A 19,459-nucleotide genomic window follows, 5' to 3' on the forward strand; every position below is an offset into this window, starting at 1 on the left:
AGGGTGTCTGAGAGACACCACCCTTATTTTTAGTTGTAAAAAATTATTACCTTTGTATGGTATTTTTTCCCATGCTGGCCACTTGATAATATTGATATTTAAATATCGGTATTATCCTTATTTATAAATCTTTATATGTCTATATATAGATGTCACTATATAATATTACAACCTATGAATTGTTTTATGAATGTGTAGTTACATAGGCACATGTAATGCATATACATAGCCTGTGGGTCCTACACGCATGTTTCTACTTGTAATGCATTGTTCATGTACACACTTGTGTGTATACATTTATGTTTATGTATATGTGTCTATACTGTGATACTGATGGTTATTTAGAAGTATATAATATCATGGTGCATGCAATTACTTCTGTATTGCCTTCCTTCATCAATCTTACCTGTTTCTACCCCACTGCTATAGCAGTTGCTCACTCACCACAGCTTTACAGGACTGAAGGAAATGAAAATTGTTATTGTATTTCATGCACATGAACCTGCTTACACTAAGCCAAAAGACCTGCTGCTCCCAGGCAAGCAGCTGCAAAGATCTTCTTTCCAGATACTGAAAACATCCCCTAACTTCTCTCCCAGCTTTCCATGTCCACAAGCTCAAGGCTGCCACAATCAACGTTGGAACAATGAAAGATAGGTCTGGTGAGATTGTTGAAATGCTTGAGCGAAGGCATGTAGCTGTGTGTTGTGGGCAAGAGGTATGATGGAGGTTATGGAAACTCAAGGATCCTTCAAATGAGCAGAGATTTAGGGATGTCCTTAATGAAGCCTTTGATAAGAAGGAGGAAGAGATACTAACTAATGACATTATGGGACAATCTACTGAGGGTGACAGACTAAATCTGTGGTTGGAACAAAGCTACTATCAAACAAAGGTAACATGGTAGTGAAGCAGTGAGCTCGACTGGGCTACAAAAGAGAAGAGACAGGCTTGGAAAGAGTGGAAGAGTGGGGGTTGCAAAAAACCATATCAGATAGCTAAAAGAGAAGCTAAGCATCAGGTTTAGCTAGCTAGGGCAGAAGCAGAAGGGAAGAGGTTTGCCAATGTCTTACAGTGGGAAGATCAGACACTTGAGGTGTTCTGGATTGCCAGATAGTGTATTAGAGAGAAGTGAGATGTTGTGGGAGAGAAGTGTGTATGGACAGATAATGGTATGCTTGCTCTTAGTGATCCTAAAAAGAAAGAGATATGAAAGAGCTACTTTGAAAAGCTTTAAAATGTGGAGAATGAATTGGTGAAAGGAAGTTTTCCCCATGTGAAACCAATAGAGGGACCAGTTATCCTAGTTGACAGCCGCATGATAAATAAGGCAATTAAAGATATGAAGACAGGGAAAGCCCCTGGGTCATTAGCAGTCACTGCTGAGATGCTTAAGGTATCTGATAGAGTTGGATATAGTCTAGTTAACCATATAGTTAATTAGGTTATTCCCTAGGGACTTGTGTAGCAGCATCATATTCATTTGCTATGAAGGACAGGGAGATACCTTAGACAGAAGTAACTATAGAGACATCAAATTACTGGACTAGGTGATGAAAGTTGCAGAGAGAGAAAGAGTTATGACACAATTAATTAGGAACAGAATTAGACTAGATGAAATGCCGTTTGGCTTTGTCCCAGAGAGAGAGGCACCACAGATGCTATTTTCATAGTCAGGCAACTTCAAGAGAAATATTTAGCTAAAAACAAGTCATTGTGCTTGGCACTTGTTGATCTGGAGAAAGCCATGGGAACTACTATATGCTGATGATTCTGTAAAATACTTCTCTGGGACTCTACAGGTTCTTAAGTTATTTCTGTCCCATGTGACTTTAGTTATGGGATTAGATGTAATTTTATTCATATGCGTTGTAAACAGCTATAGTTTTAGCATGATCAGATTGTCATTGTAAAGCAAATATGAATCTTACATGTGAGTGTATGCATGTGTATGTGTGTATATAGATATACATCATACATATATGCAGACATATGTATATATATGTATATAAGGCTATATTTTGCTCACTTCTTGTTTGTTTCATCATTGTCCATTGTCTTAAATTACATTTATTCACTTTCGTAGGTCCACTCTGTATCGTTTTGTTTGCTCTCGGCCCAATATTCTCCGCAACTTTCACATGCACCACCAGCATGGGAAGTTCTTTGTCTTATCATTGAAGGTGCAAAACTGAGTAATACCATCTGGTTGATAACTGATGAAGAATCGGGGACCTTCTGTGACTGTCTCCCGTCTGGTTGTACACTCAGTATACGTGGTACGGTTTCTACTATCGTTGTTTATTTACACCATATATTTTCATATATATATATATAAAAGAATAAACAAATAAATATATATATATGAATATATATATAAATATATATATATATGTGTGTGTAGCCTCGCCTGGCCTCCGTGCCGGTGGCACGTAAAAAACACCATCCGAGCGTGGTCGTTTGCCAGCCTCGTCTGGCACCTGTGTCGGTGGCACATAAAAAGCACCCACTACACTCACGGAGTGGTTGGCGTTAGGAAGGGCATCCATCTGTAGAAACACCGCCAGATCTGACTGGCCTGGTGCAGCCTTCGGGCTTCCCAGACTCCAGTTGAACCGTCCAACCCATGCTAGCATGGAAAGCGGACATTAAACAATGATGATGATATATATATATATATATATATATATACTGAAGGAGAGAGAGATCAGTAATTATTTTTAATTTTAAGAGACAAACATAAAATAGTAAATTTTTTAAATTAAAGATACTACACTAATGCAAATGCACAAACACACACACACACACATTTACATCCACATCCACATACAGAAACAGATATACACATTCAAGCAAGTACTTCAGAATGGAGATAGAGGAAAGGAGTTGCCCACTTTAGTAAATTTTAAAATTTATTCCATCTCCGAAAAAAAAAAAAAAAAAAAAGGACTATTGTTTGTTCATTTGTTGTTGTCTCTCTCTCTCTCTCTCTCTCTCTTTTGTTTCAACCCACTGTTTTTGCTTTACTTTTTCCTTTCTTTCTGCCTTCTTTATTTATCTACCAACTTCCTTTTAGTGCAAGTCATGTGAGAAAATTAGTTGGAGATAGATTTTTTTTTTGAACAAAAGTAATTTATTTAGCTCTGTTACAATGTTGGCTTTGTTTCAACTGGTGTATACTGTGATCCACCACCTTTTTGTGCAGGGTTTTCTAACTCTTGTATCACCTTCAGTACCCCTGCTCTGTTTGATCCTCGTTCCGTGCTATGTCCTCTGCAGTGGTCTTCTTATGGTTATTGGTCACATGTTTTATTTCCTAATGTTTTAGTAAGTGTTGCAGTTTTCTACCCATTTCAGTTTAATTGTGGTATATAGATATGTTTGTGTTTAACTATGTATGCGTGTATTTGCTATTTTTGTGATATATGTTGTGTATTTATACATGTATATATATATATATATATATTATGTATGTATGTATGTTTGTTGTATGTATATTATATATATATATATATATATATATATATGTATATATATATGTATGTATGTGTGTATGTATGTATGTTTGTATGTATATATATATATATATATATATATATACATATATATACATATGTATGTATATATATATGTATATATATATATATATATTATATATATATATATTTATATATATATATATATATAATATATATATATATGTATGTATGTATGTATATGTATGTATATATATTGTGGTTTCACTTCCTAGACCAGGCAGGGCATTGTGTACTTGAGCAAAACACTTCGCTTCATGTTTCCTCAATCCACTCAGTAGACCACCATCCCATCTGGTGGGTGGCAGATTTCTATGTCACAGAAACTGGGAAACTGGCCTTAGGAGTGTATATGACCCAGGAAGCAGCTTTATCCTTAATGTGTATATGTATTTATCCATGTATATCTCTATGTTATTGTTTTTCTCTCTCTTTCTGTTGTGCCTTGCTTGACACTGCTATGTCCTGCATTATAAGGACATACATGATTGGCCTGAACAGTGTACCTCACCATCTGACTCCACTCGTGTCTGTCCAGTATTTATTTGTGGTGGAACAGCCCACTTCTTTCACTCAGGGTGTCCTCTACAACACCTCCCCTTTTTATTTCTTCACACAGCATTATTATAGTTTTTTTTTTTTTTTTAGTTTTCCATTTCTTTTTCTTCCACGCACAGAATTATTACAACAAAATCTTTTTCCAGTAGAATCTTTTTTTTTCGAGTATATACTATTTCTTCACACAGCATTATTATATATATATTTTTTGCATATTCCATCTTTTTCTTCCACACACAGAATTTTTTTCTCAACTATGTATTACAAAATATATACTTCTCCAGAATACCCCAGATAGTACCGGCTCTACATTCTTACCGATAGTGCTACAAACACATAGCGACCTGACTAAAATCCTTTGCACAGACTTATATTATATTTTTTTTCTTCCACACACAGAATTATTATTTCGTTTCCCTCCAGAATGCCCCCAGGTAGTACTGGCTCGACATTCTTACTGGTAGTGCTACAAACACATAGCAACCTGACTAAGATCCTTCAACAGATTTTATTATTTTTTCACTGTTTTCCTTCCACACACAGAATTTTCTTTTTCTCCAGAATGCCCCAGGTAGTATCAGCTCTACATTCTTACTGGTAGTGTTACTAACCCATGAGCTACCTGACTGAAATCCTGCAAATGGGCTTATATTATTATTTTTTTCTGTGTTGTGGAGTGCATGATATTAGAATCCTCATCACCAGTGTTGTGTCTTGCAAAACTTTCATCACTCCTATTATATCTTGTGTGTGTTCAAAATCCTTCTTCAACACAGTTATGTCTTGCGTGTGTTTGAATTCTTGTTGCCACTGTTGTGTCTTGCTTGACACTGTTATGTCCTGCATTATAATGATGTACTTTGTTGTCTGCGTGACTGGCCTGAATGGTGTAGCTCCCTGTCTGACTCCACTCATGTTTGTCCTCTATTTATTTGTGGTGGCACAGCCTATTTCTCTCACTCGAGGTGTCCTCCACAACACTTTCTTTTTTAGCATCTAACAGCCTGATTGATTTAAAGTTGTTATAAGTCTCCTTCTCTTGTTCTCTCTTTCTCATTCTTCTCTCAGTGTTTATTTACATGTGTATATAGACAATAAACATATCTATATCCATTTATATATATGCGCGTGTGTGTATATATATATATATGTGTGTGTGTGTGTGTGTATGTGTGTATATATATGTGTGTGTGCGTGTATATATATATATATATATATAAGTATATATATATATATAAGTATATATATATATATATATATATATATATATATGTACCTATCTATCTATCTATATATATATATAAACACACCAGCATCGGTTGTTAAGCAATGCTAGAGAGACAAACACAGACACACAAACATACACACACACATACATATATATATATACACGACAGGCTTCTTTCAGTTTCCGTCTACCAAATCTACTCACAAGGCCTTGGTCGGCCCGAGGCTATAGCAGAAGACATCTTTTATCTTTTACTTGTTTCAGTCATTAGACTGTGGCCATGCTGGGGCACTGCCTTGAAGAATTTTTAATTGAATGAATTGACCCCAGTACTTATCATTTGTTAAGACTGGTACTTATTCTATTGGTCTCTTTTAGCTGAACTGCTAAGTTATAAGGATGTAAACACGCTGTCATTGATTGTCAAGTGGTGGCGGGGGACATTTCAGACCCAAAGACACACACACACACGCACACACATGCACGCGCGCACACACACACAATCAATGGGTTTCTTTCAGTTTCTATATACCAAACTCCACTCACAAGGTTTTGATTGGTCCGAGGCTATAGTAGAAGATACTTGCCCATGCAGTGGAGTGGGACTGAACCTGGAACCATGTGGCTGGGAAGCAAACTTCTTACCACACAGCCATACCTGAACCAATATATATTTATGTACCTATAATGTGTGTGTGTGTGTGTGTGTGTGTGTGTGTTGTGTGTGTGTGTGTAAAATGATGACCAACAAACAAATTTTAAATGCTGGAAGTTGAACTGTCAAAAAATTAATTTCAATGTCACTGGCACATCTCCCCTTAACAAAAGTGATTTCTGACAAGGTGTTCCCTTTGTTGATCCCCTTTAGAAGCAATGCCCCCAGACTTGAATGTATCTTGTAGCTCACCTGGTATTGGTTGCTAGAATTTATTGTCTTTGACCTCAAAATACTGGTGTCTATAATGGTCATATGCTGTCAAAAGAAACGTATCTTCCCCAATTCGCACATTTTTCCAGGTGCCTTCTCCTTCCATCACAATATACGTTCTGTATCTATCAAGAGGAATTATTTGGCATTCCGTATGAACACCTCTACATTGAATGCAACTAACGTATACACTTGTTTAAATTGAAGGATAGAGAAGAGTCCCTTCGGTCATTGATGACCATGGGATTGCATCTAGAAAATTGCCCTCTGATGCACAAGTCTGAACAAGGTTGTTTATGGAAGACCAGCAGTCGCCCATGCCTATCAGACCATACAGTCTGGTATGGGAATTGAACTCACTACCTCGTTATTGTGAGCCTGGTGCTCTAACCACTGAGCTATGTGCCTTGAGGGACAAAGGGAGTTGTAACTTTATGTCATTGTATTTGGAAGATAGCAGAATTGAAAGTGTCTCTATAACATGTAACATTATGGACAGAACAATACCATATACAAATAAGGCAGGGAATTACAAATTCAATTTTGTTTAGGTATTTCACATCTGTGGTAATACATATTTTGTACAATATTATCATAGGAGATATCAAATAAATTTTCATTCCTCAAATCTTTCAAAACTTACTTAGTAATTTCAGCCATCTTCTGTCATCTATTGACATTTTAGATGCTTGCTGTAACTTTGTATGCCATGGCATTTTTATATATTCTTTTCTACTCTAGGCACAAGGCATAAACTTTTGGGAGAGAGGACCAGTCGATTAGATCGACCCCAGTATGCAACTGGTACTTAATTTATTGACCCCGAAAGGATGAAAGGCAAAGTTGACCTCAGCGGAATTTGAACTCAGAACGTAAAGACAGTTGAAATACTGCTAAGCATTTCACCCAGCGTGCTAACATTTCTACCAGCTTGCTGCCTTATTTATTATGATATTGTCTTCAGTTTAGCTGTATATAGTTTTGTCCTCCTCCTCTCCACTTTATAAACTACAATTTTCCTCTTTTCGTGGGTTGAATATATATTACATCTCTCTATTTGTCTCAGTCTTATGTCATCATGGTTGTGAGGTCCAATATCTTCAGATATGATGTCATCTATTCTATCTTTTTCTATGGCATGGCTCAGTGGTTAGAGCATCGGGCTCACAATCATGATGTAGTGAGTTCAATTCCCAGACCGGGCTGAGTGTTGTATTCTTGAGCAAGACACCATTTCACGTTGCTCTAGTTCACTCAGCTGTAGAAATGAGTTGCGACGTCACTTGTGCCAAGCTGTATCAGCCTTTGCCTTTCCCTTGGATAACATTGGTGGCATGGAGAGGGGAGACTGGTATGCATGGGTGATTGCTGGTATTCCATAGACAACCTTGCTCAGACTTGTGCCTTGGAGTGTAACTTCCTAGGTGCAATCCCATGGTCATTCATGACTGAAGGGGTTCATCTGTTGACATTTTAGATGCTTGCTGTAACTTTGTATGCCATGGCATTTTTATGTATTCTTTTCTACTCTAGGCACAAGGCACAAACTTTTGGGAGAGGGGACCAGTCGATTAGATCGACCCCAGTATGCAACTGGTATTTAATTTATTGACCCCGAAAGGATGAAAGGCAAAGTTGACCTCAACGGAATTTGAACTCAGAACGTAAAGACAGATGAAATACTGCTAAGCATTTCACCCAGCGTGCTACATACTTATGGCACATACTTATCTTGTACTCTTGTACTCTACCTTGACTTTGCTAAGGCTTTCAACTCTGTGCCACACAAAAGGCTTATGGTGAAACTCTCTGCAATGGGTGTGAGGGATGACCTTTTTAACTGGTTGAAGTCCTTCATTCTCAACCGAAAGGAGGTAGTCACAGTTCTAGGACAGCATTCTACACCATATGAGATGTCATCGGGTGTACCACAGGGATCTGTCCTTGGTCCCCTCTTGTTTGTGGCATACATTAATGACATAGATGCAAATTTAAAGAATGCCACAGTATTAAAATATGCAGACGACATCAAGCTGTACCTTGAAATCAAGAGGACAGATCCTGTTGTCTACAGCTCTTTCCTGCAATCAGACCTGGACACAATGCAGCAATGGATCACAGACTGGCAACTGAAACTGGCTGTGGACAAGTGTACCACCATGCATTTTGGGAGAAAAAACCCTGCGTCCACATACTCCCTCCACAACACTGATATCAAGAAATCCTCTTGCGAGCGTGACCTAGGCATCACTGTCAGCAGTGATTTGCGTTGGACAAAGCATATCTCTAAATTGTCAAGAAGGCCGAGGGTGTCTTGGCATCACTCAGCAAGACTTTTGTTAGCCGCTCTCCAGCCATCTATTTAAAACTGTATACAGCTATGGTACGACCACACTTGGAATTCGCATCATCAGTTTGGAACCCCTATCTTGCTCAGAACATTGACCTCCTGGAATCTGTTCAGAGACGTGCAACCAAACGCATACCCTCCATCAGACACCTACCATATTCTGAGCGCCTTGTTTCCCTGGGCATGGATTCACTGAAGCTCCGGCGTCTGGCGACGGACTTGGTAAACACCCACGAAGTTGTCAACCACCTCACCAATAACAACACTGAACACCTTTTTGATCTCCATGTGTCTAACACACGTGGACATGCCCACAAAGTCAGAAAACAACACAGCTCCCATGACTTTCGGAAACATTTCTTCACACTCAGAGTTGCTGAAGCATGGAATAAACTGCCTGCGTCAGTTGTTGACTGCCATGACACTGCATCCTTTAAGGCCCTCATGCTTTCCGAAATCCGTCGAAACTACACCTGATTATATATACACTTTCGATGAGTTGTAGTGCACCTGAGCACTGTACACAATGTTTATTATTATTATTATTAATTGTTAAGAGTATGAAGTATGCATACTGTATGAAGTCTGGTAACGCACTTCATACAGTGTGCTTCCTCCAATCACATAACACGTTTAAACAAGTATTACCAGCATCCTTTCACACACCTTACCAATTCCACTGATTCCTGATGGCCTTTATTTCTCACTTCATTTCTACTCTTTATTTCTTATAAATTAATTTTGCACAGCCAGTGAACCAGATTCAAGATTGTTATTCTCCATTCATTGTAGATTCTCATAAATGCTGTAGTAAAATTGAAAGATCTTTTGAAATATCAAATGGAAATAACTTTTTATTTGTTTATTTCATTAATTTTTAGCTGTGTGTTATAAACCTCTTGAATCCAAAATCTCCATCATTGGACACTATAAAAATGCAGGTTTACTTTGATATGAATTACACCACTCGAGGTCAGTATATTACTTGTTTCTGTTAAAACTTTCCATCAATGCATGATAGTAATAATAATAATAATAATGATAATGATAATGATGATGATGATGATTATGATGAAAATAATTACAGCAACAACAACAATAAAGAAGAAAGTAACTGTCTTCCCAGTAGTTGTAGGGGCACTGGGAGCATTAACAACCAAATTTGAAAAATTTGCTGAAGAAAATGGGATTAACTAGGGAGTAGAACATGTTTAAAAAAAACTGCTCTATTGGGGGACAGCAAGGATTTTGAGATTGGTACTTGAATGTTAAGTATCATGGCTAGGTTGCTGTTCACTCTTACAGAATTAACTGGGACAAGTAAAATCAAGAGCTCTGAGAAAATAGAAATAATAATGTTAATAATAATAATAATAATAATATTGTTAATAATAATAATAATAATAATAATAATAAAAATAATAATAATAATAAAATAATAATAATAATACTAATAATAATAAAAAAATAATAATAATAAAATAATAATAATAATAATAATAATAATAATCCTTTCTACTCAAGGCACAAGGCCTGAAGTTTTGGGGGAGGGGACTAGTCGAGTACATAAACCACAGTGTTTCACTGGTACTTAATTTATTGACCCCCACAACAGGATGAAAGGTAAAAGGTTGCTACATGTCACTACATACCAGAGTCAATGTTGATAGATTATACCTAGCACAGAAGGAAGAGGGAAAAAGTCTGATATCAAGAGAAGACTGTGTAGAGCAGCAAAATGAGATATACAAGAGTATGTGAGAAGCAACCCAAAAAGACTGATTTCAGCTGCCAGAGGAGAAAGGAAAGAAACTGCAAAGTGCAGAGTATGTAATAAGAAAGAGGAATCCATTATGTACATAAGTTCCTGTAGTCCTTTGGTACTGAAGGAATATAGATGCTGACATGACTGTGTGGCCAAGGCACTACTCTGGGACATATTACTGCAAAGAAGATTTAAAGTGGGAAGAAAATGGTACAAACGTACAAACATTAACCAGTAGGTGTAATAGAGAACGAGTAGTATAAAGTTTTATGAGATTTTAATGTACAAACTGATTGCAAAATTCATGCCAGGGGACGAGATATTATTGTTCTTGAGAAGGGGAAAAAAAGTGCATTGTCATAGATGTAACAATATTTGTGTATATAAATGTAGTAGTCAATGAACAAGAGAAAATAAGAAAATACTAGGATTTGGTTTGGGAAATACTACTGTGGAGGGGTCTCTACAAAAGGAATCCCAGTTGTTATAGGTACCAGCAGACTTAACAGCTCTTTTATTGAGATTGGTAAAACTACAAGGGTTGCACTAATATAGAAATCCGCTCTGTTGAGAAGAGCAAAGATTTTATGAAAGGTCCTCAATATCTAGGGAAACTGGTTGTGACCCAGTATCAAGGACATTTATTCTGAATGTTGAACATTCTTACACACCATGAACAATAATGATAATAATAAAACTTTACATTTTTCAAACTAATTTCTTCCTAAACAGTAAAGAATTTTCAGAGCTAGTGCTTATGTCTGGTTTTGTTGCTTGAAAATGACAGATGAATCTTTCACTGTACAAAACTCCAGTCTATCATATGTAACATTCTTAGATAATCTGTTACCTATTTCTGGCCACTAGATGATCAGAGCAAATGTAGCACAAGGTGTTCAGCCACTTGATTACTTGCTAATGACAACCCATCAAAGGTGATGACAGATCCTGTGGCAATGAGGGCACTGAAAGTGACCACAAACAAGAGCTGTAGGGGATTGATGGTGACATCTCCTCTTCTTTATGCAGTCTCCTGTGTTTGGTTTCAAAATGCTATACTCCAACGTCACATATGGACCTCTACGCCTTCTGATTAACAGCTGTGTTCAGCCAAGAAACACAACAAAATGCTTGGAGTAGATTTGAATTCACAACCTATGATTTAGTTACACAATATTGTGTATACTTGGCCCTGTCACTTTCATGTCATTCATTCATCACTCAATGTTTTTCAAATTTGGCACACGGCCAACAATTTCAGGAGAGAGAGTAAATCAAATAAATTGACCCCAGTGCTCAACTTGTACTTATCTTATTGACTCCAAAAGGATGAAAGGTGAAGTCGACCTCTCCCCACCCCAACAGCATCTGAACTCAGAATATAAAGACGGACGAAATGCCACTAAGCATTTTGTCCAGCATGGTCATGATCCTGTCAGGTCACTGTCTTCCCAAAGTAGTGTAATATTAATGTTAAAATACTGGAATTTTGGCTATAAAGATATGAGGGAACACCTTGCTATAGGCATTATGTTGAGATCCTAAGAAGGTTTCATTATTTGATATATTTCATTTGACTAGAATCAGGGTCACTTTTAAGTACTTGTGGTCCCTGGTACTGTACTAAAGAATCATTAAACTACATATTTTCATATGGTCCTTCACTTAAGGGATTTATGTACCTCCTCAACCCATAGCACCTCTTAAAGATGGTACTGACTAAAATAAAAGTGTCTAAATTTCTTCCTTTATAATTGAGCAGCTAATGACAATAAGATACAGCCAAATGTTAAAATAATGATCTAACCTTATGCATATGCTCAATATGTTACCATAAAAAAAGAAGGTCCTAAATTTGGACAACAAAGTAACTAATAAAACATGCTGTATGTACTCAAGTGTCATTGTGGAAACTGGTCTTGATTAAATATTTCCATCCCAAATTTAATTCCTTGTTTTGTAAGAGTTAGTTTTAAGTAAAGAACATTGTTAACACTGATGAAGAATATGTCTAGCGACCTTAGACATATTCCAAATTTTCTGTTACCACACAAAATACTTACGTGAGATGGAACTTCTATGAGCCAAAGAAGGACATTTTTATACAATAGTTTGATCTCCTCTCTTTAGTTTATTGTATTGGAATATCATTCCACTACAACCACTGCCACCACCACCACCACCACAATATTAATTTAACTGCTTTGATTGACCAGTTACCTAAGTATTATATGTCCACTTTATCAGAGAAGACCGTGATGAGGACAACAACAGTTGACAGTGGAGGCACAATGGCCCAGTGGTTAGGTCAGCGGACTCGCAGTCGTAAGAACACAGCTTCAATTCCCAGACCGGGCATTGTGACTGTTTATTGAGCAAAAACACCTAAGCTCCACGAGGCTCCGGCGGGGAGGGGTGGTGAACCCCCGCTGTACTCTTTCACCACAACTTTCTCTCACTCTTTCTTCCTACTTCTTCCTCAAAGCAGAGGAACCATGGTGTAACCCACTATGGTGTGGTAAACCTCCAGACCCTAGTCTAGATTGTGAATCCTCTGTACCCCATGATGGTTCAGCTCTCCACCCATTAAAAGCCACCATTTACGGAATGAGGATAATAACGTAGCTTTCGTGCCTATGCAACTGCCAGTCTATTGCGTGTGGTGGGTAGATCTTCAAGTTGCCACACGCATTTTTAGTGGTTTAGAGTAGGCTCAAATTAGAGATTATTCTTTGTGCCTAATAGCGTGAGTCCTGATTGGAAGAAGAAGAAGAAGACAACAGTTGACATGTATTTTATTAGACTGCAATGTTGAACTAAATTCTTCTGTGGGCAGCAGTAGAAGGTGTTAATAAATTACTGTACTGTAACCTGTCTTTAATTACTACTCGAGGATGACCACACTTAACTTTACAAAACCAGTACCACCACCACCACCACTGTTGCTATACCACCATTACAAAAATAGTACCACTACTATACTATTAGCAACAGTCCCACTATCATTATCATCATCACCACCACCACCACCAACACCACTGCCATACTAACACCACTGTATGACTATTACAATAATAGTATTCTATCTCAGTACCACCACCACTATTGAATATTGTTTTTCCATTTAGTCTTTACAAAAGTCTTTCAAGGTCTTCCTTCACTACCTTTTCCATAAAAGGGTTATAAACTTTTTTCTATATTCTGTTTCTCTATTAAGAGCAATTTCTGGAAGAACATCGAAGAGTGCTGGAATCCCGTATGCAGCCAGTGATACGAGAAATCACCGACAGCCGAGCCCAGATCAAAGAAGAATTTGAGAATCTCTATCACAAGATTGTGTTAACCATCCTGCTTCGATCTGGTCTTGGTAGCCCATCTGATTTGTCAGTTGTAAGGGAAGCCACAGGTTTGTATACTCTCCTGTATAGTTACTAGGGGTTCTTTGATTGGTTGTTTGTTTCTCCTCACTCTAGCAGAAAGGGAAATATCATCTAATTTAGTTGGGTTCTATGTACAAAACTTGTGTGAGGATGTGGGTTAGTGTTGTTTGTCAATTCTTGAGTTGCACCACACACTCTTTTCCTCTCTTTCTCCCTCTCATTCACCTTTGTCATCATCGTCATCACTACTGCTGCAGCCACAGTCATTTTTAGCATTTGTTTTTCCATATTTGCATTGCTTGGATGGAGTTTATTGAAGCAGATTTTCTACAGCTGGATGCCCTTCCTCTCACCAACCCTTAACTGTTTCCAAGCAAAGTAATACTTCCCCATGGCCTGACATGTTTTTGCAGAATATTGGAAATGAATGACACCACTTGTAAGTCAGATACACTTGTTTACAAGTACCACATGTCTTTCTAAGTTGTGACAGGGACTGTAGGAGCTTGAAATTTGCTGTTCCTCAATCATTTAAGTAGTCTTTCATATTTCATATTTTTGTTCCAAGCGCTGAAGAAGAAGCAGTTTGGGAAAGTTTGCCATATTATATGTATGAGGTCATCAAGAGAGATTATTATATTATAGATTGTGATGCTCCACATTTGTAGCAACTTAGTTGTGTATTGTCTAAGACAAGAGAGTAACTATGTGTTTAGAAGTCTGCTTCTCAATTACTTGGTTTCAAGTTCAGCCTCAGAGTGTGGCACTTTGGGCAAGTAACATCTAGTTTAACCCTTGTGGATGGATTTGGTAGACAGAAAGTGAAAGAAGCCTGTTATACACACACACATGCACACAAATGCTTATAAATACATGCACTCACAATATATATAAATATATATGATTCCTGATAGGCTGTTGGCTTTCCCTGTCTTCATACCCTTAATTGCTTTATCTACCAAGGCACTGTCAATTCAGATAGCTGGTCCCTCAGTTGGGTCAACATTCGGCAGACTCTCTTTCTCCCATTCATTCTCTTCATTTAGCAACCTGTCATAGTGGTGTCTTAAAATCTCTCTCTTTGCAGCCTCATTAAATGCAAGTGAGCCATCATCCATGCACACACATTTCTCTCCTATGACATCACAATTCTTTCTCACACACTGTCTTTCAATACAAAACACCTCAAGTCTTTCATCCTCACCATGAAGAACATTGGCAAATTTTTTCTTATCTGCTTCCTCTCTGGCTAAGTAACCCTGTCTCCTAGCTTCCCTTTTGGCAGTCTGATACAATTCCTTGCTACCACCGTACTTCCAGTCCTTCCATGCCTGTTTCTTTTCCCTAATGGCACTATCAACTACATTGTACCACTGCGTTACCTTGGATTGAGAGGGGACTTTTGCACCATCCACAGATCTGGTCAATAGCCCTCAACAGGTTGTCAGAAAATGGAGAAATATTGATGAACAACAATTGACTTACATCAATTGTTATTAATTAATTCAATAGAAATATACTGCATCCCGTCTAACAACTGTTTCTGCTTTCAATCTTGTGTATGGTATTGCCATTGATATGCTCAAAATATTTATCATATTTGGAAATAAAACCGACCTGCCATATGCTTGCATATGTATGCCCGTGGTTAAACATAGGTAATATATCGGTATTGTAATGGATACTCCTATCCCTTAGATGGTTATTTTAACCTCTAACTCAGGTAACCTAATATGTATGTATGTATGTATGTATGTATGTATGTATTTATCTATTTATGTATGTATTTGTGTGTGTGTGTTTGTCCCCACACCATTGCTTGACAATCGATGTTGGTATGTTTACATCCCCGTAACTTAGCGGTTCAGAAAAAGGGACCAATATAACATATATAGGAGTTGAATTAATCCTTTAGAATTCAGATTTATTATCTCCCTTGCAGAATAAATCCTGGGGGTCGATTTGTTTGCATAAAGGCAGTGTTCCAGCATGGCTGCAGTCAAATGGCTGAAACAAGTAAAAGAATAAAAGAATATATATATATAGTGTTCGTATTTACAGAAAACAAAAGATAATGACAGGTGAGGGAACAACAAGTAAGTGTTTTAGTTTAACGCTAGGAAAGAATGAAAAAGCCCTTGACTTTTCAAGCCTATGCTCTTCGACAGAAAGGACTGAGAGCAGTAAAAGAATGGAAAGAGAATGAAAAACACGTATGTGTGTGTATATATCTGTGTGTGTGTGTGTTTCCTTGTCTTGACATTGTATAGTTGTAAACAAGCATCATACAAGTGGTGTCGTTCTTTCCCAATATTCTATGGAAACATGTCAGGCCATAACGAAATATCATCTTACTTAGAAATAGGTGAGTTTCCGGCGAAAGTGGGGGCGCCTGGCCATAGAAACTCTGTTTCATCCAATACCGTCTGACTCCTGCAAGAATGGAACAGTGGGCATTGAAACAACGACAATGATGATGATGATGATGACGACGACGATTGTATGTTTATGCAGTTGAAAGAGTTAAGGTTGTTATAGAACCTTTGGAGAAAATGTTTTGTTTATGCATGGTGTCGTTACATGACACCATGTTTCCGAAATACGTATAACTGTTATGACTTTATGCTGTTTCAAGAGCCGAGATAAACATGTGTTTTTTAAGCTAATTGTTTGGACTAATTTTTTTCTTTGCTTTTTATTAAGTTGCCTCTTGTTACTTTGCCTGCCATAAATGTTATTAAATGCTGTAAGAGTGTATGAAAGGCCGGACGAAAATCAAAGATTAAACCGTATATTCAAATCTGTATAAGTTGGGGAAGAGAAAAAGCAGAATAAAATGTAGCTAAATGTATCGGTCTCTTGTTTCAGAAAGCAAATCTCAGTGCAATCACCTAAAATAAATCAGCTTTGAAAAGGGAAATAACTGTAGCAACAGGATACCTTTAATTATTTCCCTTGCAACATTTTATGTTACATTGTATTCATTCCTAGACTTTATTTTTGTTGTCATGTTTTATTTTCCTTTCATTCATTCATTCATTCATTCATTCATTCATTCATTCATTCATTCGTAATCCAATATCTGACGGAAGAACGAAGTTACATGCTAAGCATCAGTAATATAAAGTGTTCAATTTATGTGACCGCCTCTTTAAAAGGCTTTGTCATATGTCAAATCAAATGAAATTAATATTTGAATTAAATTCAGAGTAATGCTTCTAGAGGCTCGGAAGTAAAATGCTACATGGGTCGGGGGATGCCTTATCTGAAATATCGATCAACTGAAATTGAAAATTTTAGACATACCATTGCTGTGGTTTAGTTTCTAGCCAGGTTGAACAGACCTATGCTTAAAGACATTCTGATGAGCTTTTTCTTCTTTAAGATGGTATGATGTGATTCGAGGAAATTTGGTTGCTATTTCTAGCGGGTAGGGGCGCCTACACTTAAAATTCATTTGTGATGACTTCTTAGTGTATTTCCTGTGACTAAGACATTACAATTGATTAACCCTTCCATTACCATATTTCTACTGAAGTATACAGACTTTACTTCAGTTAATTTTTAAGATAATTAAAAATTTCGTAAAATAATTTTGTCATTATTAAGCTGTTGTTTGGAATTTAAATTCGCATAAAATTTTGATGGAAGAATTGAATTTAGATCACTTTAAATCAAGATGTTTGTGTTCTAGAACCAGGGGAGGACACAGGTGGGTTGGTAACAAAAGGGTCAATGTCTATTTCGGGTGAGTATTTACTTGACTCCACCTTTTTAATTGATTAGACAAAGCTTCAAAGGTAAATATTTCCGTTATGGCCCAAACGTATGGTGGAGTTGAATTAACCCTTTAGCATTCAGATTTATTATCTCCCTTGCAACATTATTTATTTATTTTATTTCGATAATCAGACATTATCTTGTAGCTTCAAGATTTCAATGATAAGATTGTATATTTTTAGAATGACATTGTTGGATAGGTGTGAGAGTCTGGATCTGGTCACTTTTAACATAAACCACATAGAATATTTAGGCTGCTAAAGGGTTAAACTTTGCACCTAAGGAAGAAAAGAAAAAAATCTCAATCCTTTTGGCATTTTTCTTTGTTTAATAGGTTTGGTTTATTTTAAAGTTATATTTTGTAGTAGTGTTGCTTTATTTTATTTGGAATTTATGACTCGTGTATCTAATTGAACATGAAAAAGAAATATTAACAATAACTATGAAGAGCACAAAAGGTTATTTAGTTCAAATTTCAGGATTTTAATTGGATGAAAAATAAATTTTAAGGTATGTTCAAAAGATCAGTGCCTGCTTTTGAAATGTAGGGGAAATGAAGTGCATAGCATCAAGGGATATCTAAGGAGGATTTGAACTCAACATATGACACTGGATATTTTATCCAGTTGGTAATTTCAAAAAATATATTGCATCAAAATTATTGTAGCTACTGTTATTGTTTGTTGTAGTAGTAATAGTAGCAGCAGTTTGTCAGGATATGGTGTTGTCATAACACTACAGAACTTTTACAAGAATATAAAGTATTTGAAACAAGGAAAGAACTCAAGCCTTCTGAAAATCCTTTGTTTAATAGTTTAAATATTTGATTGTCTATTAACTTACCTGATTTTTTTCATAATGTCTGATTCTGCCCCTTTTTATTATTACACCAGCGGCTGTCCAGAGTGTTTTTCCTCAAGCAGAACTTGGGACATTCTTAGCTTTGGCCAAAGGAGATAAAGAACGTCAGCTTATGGAACTGACCATGATAAGCACTGGAATCCGACTGTTTAATAAGGAGTATTGCAAAGGTGGAAAAGGTATTGATGATTGTAAGTACAGAAATCGATCCATTTATTGTTGTATATTGTAACATTGAAAGAAATTTAATAACTGTGGGTACTGGAGTTTATCTAATAAAATGCTTTACAAACATAGAGAGAAGAGAGTATTGATCAGATAAATCTACCTGTTTAAGAAGGATTATTGTAAGGCAGAAAAGGTATTGATAATTGTATGTACGGAAATCTATTTATTGTAGAATATTGTAGCATTAGAAAAAAAGAGATTTGATAACTGTGGGACTGGATCTCATACAGTAAAATGCATTGTAAATGTATAGAGAATAGAGTATTAGCCATGTAAGTAAATGTATCATTTTAAAGCAAATTATGGCAGAATCTTTAGAGAGCCTGACAAAATATCTTGTTGTTGTTCTGAGTTCAAAGCCAGCTTGGGTGAACTTCTTGACTTTCATTCTTCCAGAGTCAGTAGCCTAAAGAACTGGTCCAGGGCAGTGGATTGTCAGAGTTGTCTGAGTATTGGACAAAATGCTTTGCAGTATTTGTTGAGTTTTCTGATGAGTGTGACAAACTTGGTTGTATCTAAGCTGACAAGATAGTAGCTTGTGAAAAATACTCAAAAGAAGGTAATAGGCAACCCCCAGCATATAGCACTAACCAAAAAATGTCACTGGGAATTATTCATCAACTTGACAGTAAAAGGAAGGAATTATAATGATTTGATGTCTAAATGACTGTGATGAGTTGTTAACAAAGTTATGATTGTCTACTTCATCAGCCTCATCTTGAGAGTATTCTCTGATCATCTTCAGATGTTTTATTCCTGGGTGTGTATATAGTCTTAGGCAGTATTTAAATTAAGAATATTTATTTCTTAACAAAAACTGGAGAAATAAATCTATCTAACAAAAA

At 36.7% G+C, this 19,459-nt stretch overlaps 1 protein-coding gene across 3 annotated transcripts in view; it reads left to right on the plus strand.

The window, feature by feature from the left end:
- The window catches only part of LOC115228997 (cilia- and flagella-associated protein 206-like), a 119,434-nt gene that overhangs the window by 43,285 nt on the left and 56,690 nt on the right, over positions 1-19,459 (plus strand). For 2 of the 3 annotated variants that reach the window (XM_029799432.2, XM_036499188.1), the window contains exons 4-6: positions 9,482-9,572; positions 13,583-13,771; positions 18,419-18,577. In XM_029799432.2, coding sequence (XP_029655292.1) covers positions 9,482-9,572; positions 13,583-13,771; positions 18,419-18,577 — 439 coding nt within the window. Of the gene's footprint in view, positions 1-3,075; positions 3,328-9,481; positions 9,573-13,582; positions 13,772-18,418; positions 18,578-19,459 lie in introns of those variants that run through there. The other variant, XM_029799437.2, reaches the window with a different exon arrangement.

The sequence above is a fragment of the Octopus sinensis genome, linkage group LG2, assembly GCF_006345805.1.
Source record: "Octopus sinensis linkage group LG2, ASM634580v1, whole genome shotgun sequence".
Taxonomy (NCBI): domain Eukaryota; kingdom Metazoa; phylum Mollusca; class Cephalopoda; order Octopoda; family Octopodidae; genus Octopus; species Octopus sinensis.